This window comes from Saccostrea cucullata, unplaced genomic scaffold, assembly GCF_032062105.1.
Source record: "Saccostrea cucullata isolate Sc308-1 unplaced genomic scaffold, CSIRO_AGI_Scuc_v1 ctg9825, whole genome shotgun sequence".
Lineage (NCBI taxonomy): Eukaryota > Metazoa > Mollusca > Bivalvia > Ostreida > Ostreidae > Saccostrea > Saccostrea cuccullata.
The window spans coordinates 50,050-62,812 of NW_026935088.1; the positions used below are offsets into that span (position 1 = coordinate 50,050).

Consider the following 12,763-nt stretch of genomic DNA (forward strand, 5'->3'; position numbering starts at 1 on the left):
GTCCTGAAAGTTTCATAGAAATCCATCGAGCCGTTTTCGAGAAATCGCGTGCACAAAATCGGTAAGAAAAAAAAAACAATAATAACTAGAGCAAAGCTCGTTGCAAAGCAACGAGTAGGTCTTCCGTCCTGTTTGCCCTGAAATAAATTTTAAAATTTAAGAAAAAGAGTAATAACGTTTCCAGTTATTTAAAACACCCAAATATATAATGATTATGGCAAAAGTAAGTCATATTCGATTATTTCCGATTTGCCCGGAAGTGACGTTAACGGACGGAAAATTTTATGCTTCAAGTGACATATGTTACCCAAAAACATATCAAGAACGGCAAAGATATGCATTTTCTGACTACTTTCGGTTTGACCGGAAGTGACGCAGCTGAACCTATTTTGACGATCCTTATAGATTGAGCTTGAAAATTTGAACAACTTTGCTTCTTAGATGTATTAGAAATTCTCAATACTTTTTGAGATATAAAGGAGAAACTGTTGGCCCATCTAGATCCATTATTTTAGGGGCCAGCCCCTTTTTTGACATATCTTCTGAGAGATCTTGCAATTTTACACGTCTTTTGTTTTATACGTTTTAACAAAATATTTCATGGTATGAAGATCTCGTAGAAAGAGTGTGAGAAATTTTGAAATTCGTGACAGGTCTATTTTGGGCCTTAAAGGGCACCGACGTGCGTCATTTCCGTTAATTTTGAAATACCTAATGCACTTCTCCATACATAGATCTACCATGCCTAAAATTTTGAAGTTTCTATCTAGACCCGTTTTTCGGGAAAATTGTGATGAAATTTACAATTTTATTTTGTTTTAGTGCCATTTATTAGGGGCATGGCTAAAGATAATATAAAGTGTCTTATTAACAAATAACTCATTTTTGACCCTGCTCCGTGGCCCCATTTTTGCGTTTCTAAATCTTAAATAATTTTGATAAATATGAAGATATGTTCTTATTTTTGAACTCAAATTATTTGAATCTACTGTTTGAATATATGTACCAAATTTGATAATTTCATGACATGAATTAAAATAAAGTTATGATAAAAGTCTATGAACTTTTTAAATGACCCTCCTACATACTGGTTAATAATTTAGCTTTTTTCAATATTCGAAATGCTGACAAATTAAGTTGCTTAAATTTGCACATTCATTGTCTTATCCTTGATGTAAATAAAACAGATCATTCTAAGTATAACAAGAAGTTTTTAACCTGTAAGGATAAAGGAGAGGCATTGAATGAAATTGATATTGTAAATTATAAGTAAATAAAATATTTCTTATTATCCAATCTATTTTTAAACTAACTTTTAAAGTATTTTGTCAGACTGCAAGCCTTTGGAATGAACTGTCAGTAGAATCTTTAATATAGTTGTTGGAATAGTTCTGTATGAATAAAAAGATGAATTTCCCCGCGCTTGGATGGGATTTCAGCTAGTTTATTTATGACTGTGTGGCTCAATAAGATATCTAATCGCTTTCAATGTAATAAGGATCGAAAATATGATTAATACATTCAAAACTACCGCATAACGGGTATTTTTCACGTGCTGCTAATTTTTACTAATTTTTTTTTAGAGTTTTATAAATCCGTAAAATTTAAACGCGTAAAATTTCACAGAAGTAAAAAACACCTCGCCTACATTTTCATCATCGTATTATGAGAGTATTTCAATGTTATCACTGCCATTTATCTAAGTACGTGAGGGCTGTAGAATTTGTACTGACACCCATTGGTATTTTTGAGGACTTTTTAATTGATCATCAATTAGGATTAAACAACTAAATCATAATGGCTTGGACAAATTGTAAACATTGCCAATTACTCGATTACTATTACGGTACGCATAATTTCTGATAATGGCTAAATTATTGTAGACTTAAATCTTTAAAACCCTTAATTACTTATTTTTAATTTGTTTCCAGTAAAAACTTTTCATTTTCAACATTGTAATCCGTGTCCCCTGTAAATCTGTGAAACTTAATCATGATGGTTTAAGTTGTCTGTCTTTGTTTCGTTTAAAATAAGACGGGTACGCGGTGCGCAACAATAATTATTAAAGACATGAATAAATGCAGGGCATGTGATATACAAAGTATTTAAATGAATATATAAACATATTATTATTTCATGAATTGACACTCGTTATCATGGAACAATTTCGTTTTTATTTTTACCTCGGGTCGTCCAAACACATTTAAAACATGTATTTGTATGTTAAGGCATTCAAAATGCTAAAATTCACCTCCAATGATCTTAATTTTTACGGACATGCTCAATTCGTAAAGATTGAACGCGTAAAAAATTAAATCACCCTGTTTCAATCGAAATTCGTAAAAATTTACAGCAGTAAAAATTATCCGTTATACGGGTATGACTCTAGTTTAGTCTAATCACACATTTAATTTTTAATTTGATATTTACAAGCTTCAATATTAGCTTCTTTTACAAGTACAGAGAAACAGCGTGTCAAACAAGTCTGTGGCGTCATTTCTGTCAGTACAGCGAGATGAAGGTGGTTTTAATTGTACATTCAAATAGTGTTCATAATGACAAAATAAGTTACCCATTGATTTATATTTACAATACTTGTCAAAAATGACTGCAGGTTAGAACGTATGAAAAAGAAAATTGGTATTTTTTTCTCCGAGGTTCATTTGAACAGTTTTAACATAACGTCATAACCGAATTTTTGAAGCTGTGCATAAACTGAGATACCTTAAGGAGTCATTAATAACCCAGCTTTGCAGTTAACAACAAGACGTTTCTAGGTACTTTAATTTTTCATTGTCTTAAAGAATTACATGGACATATTTGTAAAGAAGAACAAATTGAAGCCACTGGTAACTGCTTCCAGTTTGACCGGAAGTGATGCCGATTGACAATATAAAAGCCAAACTTAATTTAAAAGATACAAAATAATTCTTTTTAATAAATTGCAAAATATTTGTAGTTTCTCATAAAGCTTTTGTTTACCTATTTTTATGTTACTATTGTGATTTAATGTTACATTTCAAATTTTGTTGCTTTAGAAGCAACATTGTCAATTGCAATTTTTTTTGCTGTTCATATTGTTCGTTTCACTTAAGTACTTGTGTTAAAATTACTTTCTTTATAGTATCATCACTTTTTACATTTATAACACACGCAAGTAGTTTTTCGTATATGAAATTCAAATTCAATCTGCGACAAATGCAATGGTAAAAAGCATATCCGATTTACCTGTTATTTTTTCTATGACAATGGTCTGCAAATGAAATGATACAAGTCTATCGATTTAAAGGTAAACACCTAATCTTTATTTTCATCTCAAGTTCTTTTATATGTATTCCTCTGTAAAATTTGTTCTATCTTACAGAATATAGTTTTACTACATCTTTAGACTTTCCTTTCCGGATTTTTTTTTTCTCATAAAGAAAAACTTCAAGATTTTGTTCAGAATGTAAAATTGTCCAGGAAATTAAAAAAATCAAGATACTTTTCTTACATACACATACAAAAACCTTTTTTCTATCTCTGTCTCACTCATGGTAAATGTTAAAAATAAAAAGCCAGGATCTTTCAAAATAGTTGATTCAATGGAAAACCTTCTTCTAGGTTAAAAGTTTAAGAATCACAGCATCATGGTAGCTATAATATGTTGGAAGCCTCGAGACCTCTATCTGTATGTGTCCAGACACATATACGTGGTCTAATATAGTACCCCTTTCTGTAGTGCAAAAATTGACAACTTGTCTAAAACCAAGGTTACTCATGAATGTTTGAATGGGACCTCCAGATTTCGCATCTTCATTAAAATCTCCATGAAAGATGAGATGTTTGTTACACTTTCTGTAGTATTCAATGATGTTTTGGAGGCGATCAAGAAATTGGGGAACACTAAGAGTATTTGGTCGATAAATGGTAACAATTAACACAGCATGTTTAACAATTCTCACTGCAATTCCTTCAACATTTTTGACGGGAAGAGAACTAACTATCTTCTGAATTTCATTATCTTTGGTATACATTGCTACTCCCCCACCCCTTGCAAGGCGGTGTTTTTGTGTTTGATCGTTAGTGTTGTCATATAGATCTTCTCTCGCTTTGTGATGAAAACTGTAGTCTTCAATATCGAAATAGGCTGTATTTTGTTCTGATCGTAACCAAGTTTCTGTCAAGCAGATGATTTCTGCATCTCTGAATCGGATATCATGTTCAAAATCCGGAAAGTGGCCATGTAAACTCTGAATGTTGTGCAGAATAATTGTGTTGCACTCTGATGAGTTCAAGGGATATGCTTGTAGATGTAACTTTGGCATTTCACCCAAGGCTGTTTTCACTCCTGAATCAGCATATATTTTCTTTAGTAACCCGTTTTCATTCTCGGTTTCTATAAATAAACCTTGTTGAGATGTCACTCTTGACAAGGCAACATAGGCTTGTCCTGGTGAAAATGTACGATCTAAATTCACAACTACTTTTTCCACAGTCATTCCCTGTACTTTATGAGCTGTGCAGGCCCATGCTAACCGCAATGGAAACTGATGCCTCATGACTGTTCTCGGTTTCTTTTCGATCATCTCTTCTTGAACCCTTTCAATTAAAACAACATTTCCCTTCTGCGTTTTTCTCCCCGATTGTTTTCCAACATTCTTGTTGTCAAATATCACTCCAATACCTACAACATTCGATGTGTTTTCACCATACTGGAAATGCGTTATATATCCCACAACGCCATTCACAAGTCCATCTTTAACATCACAATTTCTTGTAAGCATTACCCTTGCGTTTACAGCAAGTAGCAAAGAACTCCCAAGACTGTCAGTTTTTTGTCCTTTGAGTGGTTTCTCTCTCAATGTAAGTTTTCCTGTTGTCGCATTTTTTTGATAGTCCTGTGCTTCAATTTCCACAAGATCTTCACATGATTTCCTTAGCATTGTTACATTGTAAGTATTTACTTCTTCATTTGTAGAGAACACATGCAGAACGTCTTCGGGTCCTTCTCTGATACAATCAGCTATGATCAACTGTGTTTCATTCTCTATAGTCTGATCAGATTCCCTAATTCGCAAATTATTCAAAGCAGTTGCAAAAGGTACATCTTCACGTTGCCTCATAATTTCACTTAGTTCAATGACTTTGAAGAAATCCCGCCAAAAGTCTACAGGATATGAAGTGTTCTCTTTGTATAATCTCTCATCTTTGCGTTGCTTCACAGGAGGGAGTTGATAAAAGTCGCCAACAGCAATTACACTCACACCACCAAATGGCTGTTTACACTTCTTTATTTGTACTAGTCTCTCGTGAATATAGAAAAGAAGTTTTTTGTAGACCATTGAAACTTCATCTATTACAAGAATCTGCAAATCTCTCAGTTGCACTCTTAACTCACTTAGACTCTGTTCTTTTAATGGTTGGTATGGCAATGGCAAATATTTTGTCAAGGCAAATACGTGATGTAAAGTGCTTCCACCTATATTGAATGCAGCTGTTCCTGTGAAAGCTGTAAGAAGTACTGGTACACCATCTGGCGAGAATAGGCTTGGCGCAAATAATCGGGATGCCTCATAATGTATTGCCTTGACAACATGACTTTTTCCTGTACCTGCACCTCCTGTTATAAAAATGTGCAGTGGATCTAGCTTCTCTCCAGCGATTTTTGCTACACACCAGTTTCTAACGTGGTAAAATATATCCTTCTGTCTTTCATTTAAATTTTGCAAGACCGGTAGGATTTCTTCCCTTGAATGACAATTCTGCTGAATATGATACAGCACATCGGAATTTGTCTCATTTTGCATGTCAGGTATTTCTTCTGCAACATTTTCAAGTAAGCTATCAACTTTATCTTTCTTGACAGCACATTCATCTCTCATCATTTCTGTTTCTGGACAGAGATTTGCCCATGCGTCTTCAGGTTCACCAATATTTTCGAATGTCTCCATAGCCTCTGTTATGACTTCTTCATTTGCTGCATACCGAGCATGATTCATGTCCACGAGTGATTTGACCGACTGGACACTTTGATTACCTTTTATTTTTATGTGCCCATTTGCATAAAACTCTTCGTACAAATCAAACCCTGGTGGTTTCAGCTGTGTTTCATTCCAATGTGGTAAGAAAAGCTGGAGTAGCGACTGGTAATATTTCTCAGATGTCTTTTCTGCATTGAATCTTGGATACCTTATTATAGCTGGCATTGTACGTGTTCTTTTCTGGATATATCCCTTTGAGTTTTGCAGCTCAAACACATTTTTGTTCTCATTTTTCGGAACCTGGGACTTTGCTAGGACTCTGAATTCAGAACAGAATTCTGCTAAACACATTTTGTGAAAAAGTATTTTGTTTGGTCGATTTTCGTACCTCTCTATTATATTTGTCATCCAAATTTCATTGTCATCTTCATCCACTTCCTCGTTATCTTCATGACTTTCTCTTTTTTGCCTTTTGAGCTGAGAGAGTGGCTTACTTAATCGAGTAGGGTTTTCTCCAACAGGCACGAAAACGACTTTCCTTGAACATTCTTTCATTTTTAAATTGCAAACATGGTATACTGCCTCTTGCACGCTGACTTCTCTGTGATGTAAATAAGCAGATCCGATTCTCTTTAAAGTTTGATGTGCATCAAGATTTCCTTCTTCTGCCTCTATCTTTGTTTGCTTGAGTAGCATACCCATTTCTCTTTCAGACTTAGAAATGTACGAGATTATGTATACAATGCAACTGAAAGGATCTAACACAAACTGAATATCCATATTAGCATCCCAACATTTCAAGAGGCATGGGTTATACTGATTAATCCAAAGTTCACTGGGATTTCTTTTTAGAATAATGGATTTTTTTTTCGTCAATACGTTGTATGCTTCTTCATACATTTCCTGAGTCAAAGAAATTTTACTGAAAATTTCCTCAATTGATTTTAACTCATTTGACTCATTTTGTACTTCATTCCAAACAGCCATTAATATGTCTTTCGCTCGGGATTTGCCTATATTTGATAGCTTTGCCTGTTCAGGGTTCTCCTTCTTGTCATCTTCGTCACATGGTGAGCTAATGAACGTGCACTGAGAAGGTGGTCTTGGATAGTTAAATCTACATTCTGTTCCTTTCTTTCTACACGATTTTGAGTGTTTCTTACTGTGTTGTTGTACTGCTAGGACTGTGCTTCGCAAGACTGGATCATCTTTCTCTGAAGGCACTTCACACGTTACGTGCTTATCGATGAAATCACAAACAGCTTTCTCTCCATGTTCTTCAAGTCTAGGTGCATTTTCAACCCAGTATAAACAGTGCATGTGGGGTGATCCCCTCTGTTGGAATTCGACTCTTTGAAAATAATCAACAACTTTTCCAATTGGACTCGATGGAGAACAAACAACATCTCTATGGAAGACATGGAATCTGTGTTCAAACATCCTTGCAACTGTTACTGGGTTACTCCTTAATGTTTCGTTCTTCTCTGACCAGTCCATTGTATTTGGGTCTCTATTATCATTTTGTTGCTTCAAAATTGTTCTAATTGCATCATTCCATCTATGCTCTGCAGCAGAAAAAGAGCAAAACCATGTAGGTATTCCTAACTGGCGGAGCATAGCAAAGAGATCCTTCTGTGCACAAGACCAGTATGCTGGTGTTCCACGAATTGGTTGCATAAACCTTAGTGCTTCATCCTTCTGTAGTAACGTACGGAGAATTTCTGGATCTTGTACCATGTCTGACGTAACCAACTTTCCCGTCCCAAATTTTGAAACAGACTTTCTAATAGAAATTTGAGTTTTCTCTATAACCTGATTTAATTCTGACATATACTGACTAAAGAAGATGTAATTGCTATCTTTTGCAAATCTATCATCCGCATTCATGAGTCTGTTATTGAAATATCTAGCTAATGTTATTCTTGTTGCTCTCTCCTCATTCCATGAAAATTTTCCAGTTGGGAAGTGATAGGGAAATGTTTTAGCTTCATTGCCTGGTTCTTGTAACATTCGAACTGGGTTTCTACCTTCACCAGGTGCAATATTGTAAATATCATCAAAATAATGGTCAAGAACTTCCTGTGCAATATCCACAGGTTGTAAGCAAGTATCAATAGCAACCTGTTGAATTTCATCACTCTCATCGTCTGCTGCCTTTTCTTGTTCCTGTCCCTCATCTTTGAAGTCCTCGTCATCTGTGTAGTCTTTTCCCCAGTCTGTATCTATTCTTACACTTTTGTACCACTGATTGTTTTTCTTTAAGTAATTCAGGGCTGTAAAAACATGGTTTGTGTTTACAAACTGGTACTCAAAATAACCACGATAATTCAACTTTCTTTTCAGTTTTACTCTCAACAATAAATCATCTCCATTCTTAAGTGGTAAGCTTGCAGCCTTTTTCATATCTGATGGCACACACACAACTGGTCCATGTACATTTCTCTGGCCACCCTGAGGAAGAGCCATAACCTTCATAAATGGGATGTGTAAGGCAATAAGATGTTGTTCTAAACTGTTTAAGTCTTTAAGTTCTCTTGGAATATCTTCCAAAAACATATTATTGACTGTTGCCTCTGCTGGGATGTTTCCACTCAGAATCTTTCTATGACATGTATAACATATCCATAGGGTAGACTTCGAGCAATCTTCTGAGCAAGATTCTGTGCATTGGTGCAAACAATTTTCCTGAATACACAAATCTGCAATATGCGCAGCAAGTTTACTCTTTTGATATATATGTCGATCACATTTCTGAACCTGATTAACAAATAACAACCGATTGCAGCAGCAGCATGTAAAATCGATGCCTTTGAATGTGTTTTCTTTAAATAATTCCAATACCTCTTCTTCGTCTTGCAACTTTGCTCGCCTTGCAGTCCTTTGCAAATTAACTGTCATTTTCTTCATTCTTTTAGCATCAGAACTAGAATTATATGAATTCTTACTGCGTGCCTTAGCATTTGATCTGAATGCAACATCAACTGAGTATCTCTTTGCCCTTGATGCAAGAACCCTTTCCCTGAAATTTTTATTTGCTCTATATCTCTTTGTTCCAGCACTATTAACTTTATTTCTGTATTCCTCATTCGAACGGTGCTTTTCTAGCGCTCTCCGTTTCACATCTATCCTATGTTGTTCATCATTTCTGTATTTTTCAGTGCTCGATTTTTTGACTTGTTTTCTGTGTTCTTCATCAATTTTGTATTTTGTAACGCTTCTCCTTTTCACGTCCTCTTTATGTTTATCATCCGTTTTGTATTTCATGATGCTCCTCGTCTTTATATTTTCTCGATGCACATTGTCTGTCTTGTACTTTTGAGTACTTCTCATCTTAACATTCTCTTTATGGGCTTTATTTGTCGCATATTTTTTGACACTTGCCTGCTTCTTCTTTTCTCTGTTTTCCACATTGCCTTCATACATATTCTTACATCTTGATTTAGTTTTGCTATTGTACAAAGGGTCATTCCTATATCTCTCTTTATTCCGTGCTTTCACGTGAGTTTGAAATTCGTTATCCTCTTTGTACTTTCTATATGCCATGACTAATTTTTTATTTCTGAATTCCAAGTCTTCACGATATTTCCTTCTTAAGGACTGTCTTCGTGTACTGGCAGCACTGTCTTTCTTAATCAACTTCGAAAGATTGATTCTTTTGGTTTGCATTCGTTCACGGTTTTGCCTTTTCTTCATATAATTCAGGTCAAAGGAACTGGATTGCAATACAGCTGTGTGAACTGTTTCCAATTCTCGTCCACAAACATCAAGAGCAACATCATAATGATTTTGGTGATTATGACACAAGTAAATAGCACCTAATCTCCTTTCCGTCACACTAACACCGACTCTCTCTGCTGAAAACTTTAACCAATGATTGTTAGAAAATGTGTAGATATCAACACCAAGTAAGTGAGACATGGCTTTAATTTCTACTTCAGTTGCCCATGTTCCAGTTTTTTCCATTGAAGACATTAAGACATGATCTACAACAGATCTTGCACCAGCTCTTAAAAATGACTGGAAATAGTCTTCATTTTCAAGCAAATGTTTACATACTGCATTGCGTAGGTCATAATGATAATCCTCTGAATTTGTTAAACTAAAGGATACTGCCCTAAAAAAACAATTGCCATCTCCAGAAATTTTGTGTTCATTACAAGGTTTCCCTAATTCTTTTTCAAATGGCTGGTTTTCAAGGGGGGATCCAAAACACAAGAAGGGAATATTTAAATTTCCACATATTTCTCTCTTTGTGTCAGAAATAAGAGGAACAAAACTGAACTGCTCATCTTCACATGAGACAAAAATCAAATCATCATGTTCAATGCCTGCATCAAAACCTGTCATTTGTGATTGAAATGCATTCCTGGATGATTCATCAAAAGGCGGTGTTCCATAACTGATATCTTCTTGTTTTTGTTCAAATTGAGATCTGGTCTCTGAAACACATTTCATTTTGCAATGAACTCCAGTCAAATTACATTCAACATTTCTAATATATCCCATGGATCTAGCTAGAGCCTGTAAATATACACATACTTGCTCTGTATTCTTAAACAGTACTCTTGTGCTCTTGCCACTGACACTTAATAAACCTTGAGAAGACCTGGAATGTGAATCAAAAGTAAAAAATCCATCTTCTGTTTTCCCAATCAGTAATGTGTTTCCCCCAAAGCAAACAAAGCATCCATCAGTCTCTGTAACAGCAAGTTGTAATGCTTCTTTCAAACAATATGCTCCAAAATCAGAATAGTTAAAACCTTCTTCTGACAAAATGACACTTGTTAATGTTCTTTGCATTTTAAATTCATATGATCGATCAAAACATTCAAATAGCTGGGGTAATTCTTCTACAAGCAAGTATCTATTAGTAATTGATGAACTTCTCTGAAGATAAGTATACAATTCGTCACCAGTTACCAAAATCTTGTTCATGTCCATTGTTTTCCAATACTTGCTACTTTTTGCCTTGTGATATGACAACCCAGCTAGACAAATTGCCACACACTGAGATCCAGCATTAGCTCCAAACATCGGATCGCCTTGATGAAAAGAACCCTGCACATAAATTACACTCTTTGATTTTGATTCCCCACTTGCCTTTTGTTCTTCATTATCATTAAGCGTATCGAATAATGTGATATGTTCACATGAAACATTATCGTTCTCCATTTTCTGTGTCTTACTCTTAAAAGTATCTACACCTTTATCCTTTTGCCAGTCACATAAGTCATTCAGATTCTCATCCACTTCTTTGACATATGTACATTGCTTCTCAAAAATCTCACTTTCAAGCCTTTCAAATATGTTCTGTCTGATCATATTCTTTTCTCTCTCATAAACATTTCTTTGTGTATCATGAGTATTTTCCAATTTCTCTTGTTTTTCACATTTGTCCATTGCAATTTCATTCTTTTGTCTTTCACACATAACATCTAGTTTCTCTGACTTGAAATTCCCTTTAAGTACTGTAAAATTTCCATTTGAGACACGTTCATATTTCATTTCTTTGATACTGTCTTTAATACTCTCTTTGATACTGTCTTTATAGCCCTCATCTTTTTTTAGTGTACTGCTGGTCTCCTCCATCCTGGAGGTATCCAGCTGCGTCTGACCTGCTGGGCTAGGCTTAAAGCCATCATCGTGCCCAGGTACCCTCGCTGGAGTACAAACCCACGCTGGGGAGTCAGGGGACAGTGCCTTGTCACCGTGATGGACAAACAGACGACTTCCCCGAGGAGATGACAACCTCGGGGCATTTGAGTGCATTTTCACACTAGGTGAGGCCTGCACCCTGGCCAGGGGTTTTTCCTCAATAGGCGGCAACCCCATAGAGCCTTGCCCCGGAAGATTACCGGGAGGAGCTGACACAGCTCCATCCAGTGTTCCGCAAGGAACAAAGGAATCTGCCACAGGCTCATCTGATAAAACTTCCTTGGATGACTGACACTTCTGCTGTCTTTTCTGCCTTTTACGTAATTTGTCTTTCTCTCGACGTTTTCTGTCATCAATTTTTTTTCTCTTAGGCATCTATAATAAACAGAAACTGGTATTTATTAACTGTTTCTAACAATTAATGCACAAATGCACTTAATAAGAAAGGAAATTCAAGGCCACATTTTACAATACTGTATATTCCTAATTTAATATGCGAGGAATTATTTATTGCATAATTTTGTGTGAAACATCACTGGTAAAATAAAATTACTCGCTTTTATTTTCTTTGTTTTAAAATCTATGTAAATTCTCTTGATCAACATCCATTTGCAAATAATGATTCTTGCGATTTGACGTTAAAGAGCCATTTAGAGATAAAAAGTACTCTTAAACAAGATGTGTTTGGGAAACACTATGCACCCCGCGGCAATTAAGTTAAAAACACTATTTTTAGCAGATAAATCAAAGTTAAGGTCACAAGGTCATTGACCTTGGTGTCATTTAAAAGAACTTTATAAGTGGAGTAGGCAAACCAAATATGAAGTCTCTATCTCTCATGATTCAAAAGTTATGGCGAAAGTTTGAAAAAGCTATTTTTAGCATACAGGTCACAGACAAGTTCATAAGGTCATTGATCTTGATGTACTTAGCAAGAGCTTCATTGGTGGAGTATGCATACAAAACATGAAGTCTCTATCTCTCATGGTTCAAAAGTTATGGCTAAGGTCAAAGTTGACAACAAACAGATAAACAGACAGGACAAAAACAATATACACTTCGGATCTATCGATCTGGGCGCATAAAAATTTGGAATTTACAGTAAAGTACATGACTAATGCCATCTATATGCTATAGCAAAAGTA

The 12,763-nt window shown here is 35.3% G+C and overlaps 1 protein-coding gene across 1 annotated transcript; it reads right to left on the reverse strand.

The window, feature by feature from the left end:
- Positions 1 to 3,599: 3,599 nt before the first annotated feature.
- On the reverse strand, positions 3,600 to 11,993 carry LOC134241859 (uncharacterized). The gene has a single exon (XM_062723881.1). It carries the CDS (start codon positions 11,991 to 11,993, stop codon positions 3,600 to 3,602), a length of 8,394 nt encoding a protein of 2,797 aa, XP_062579865.1.
- Positions 11,994 to 12,763: the final 770 nt, after the last annotated feature.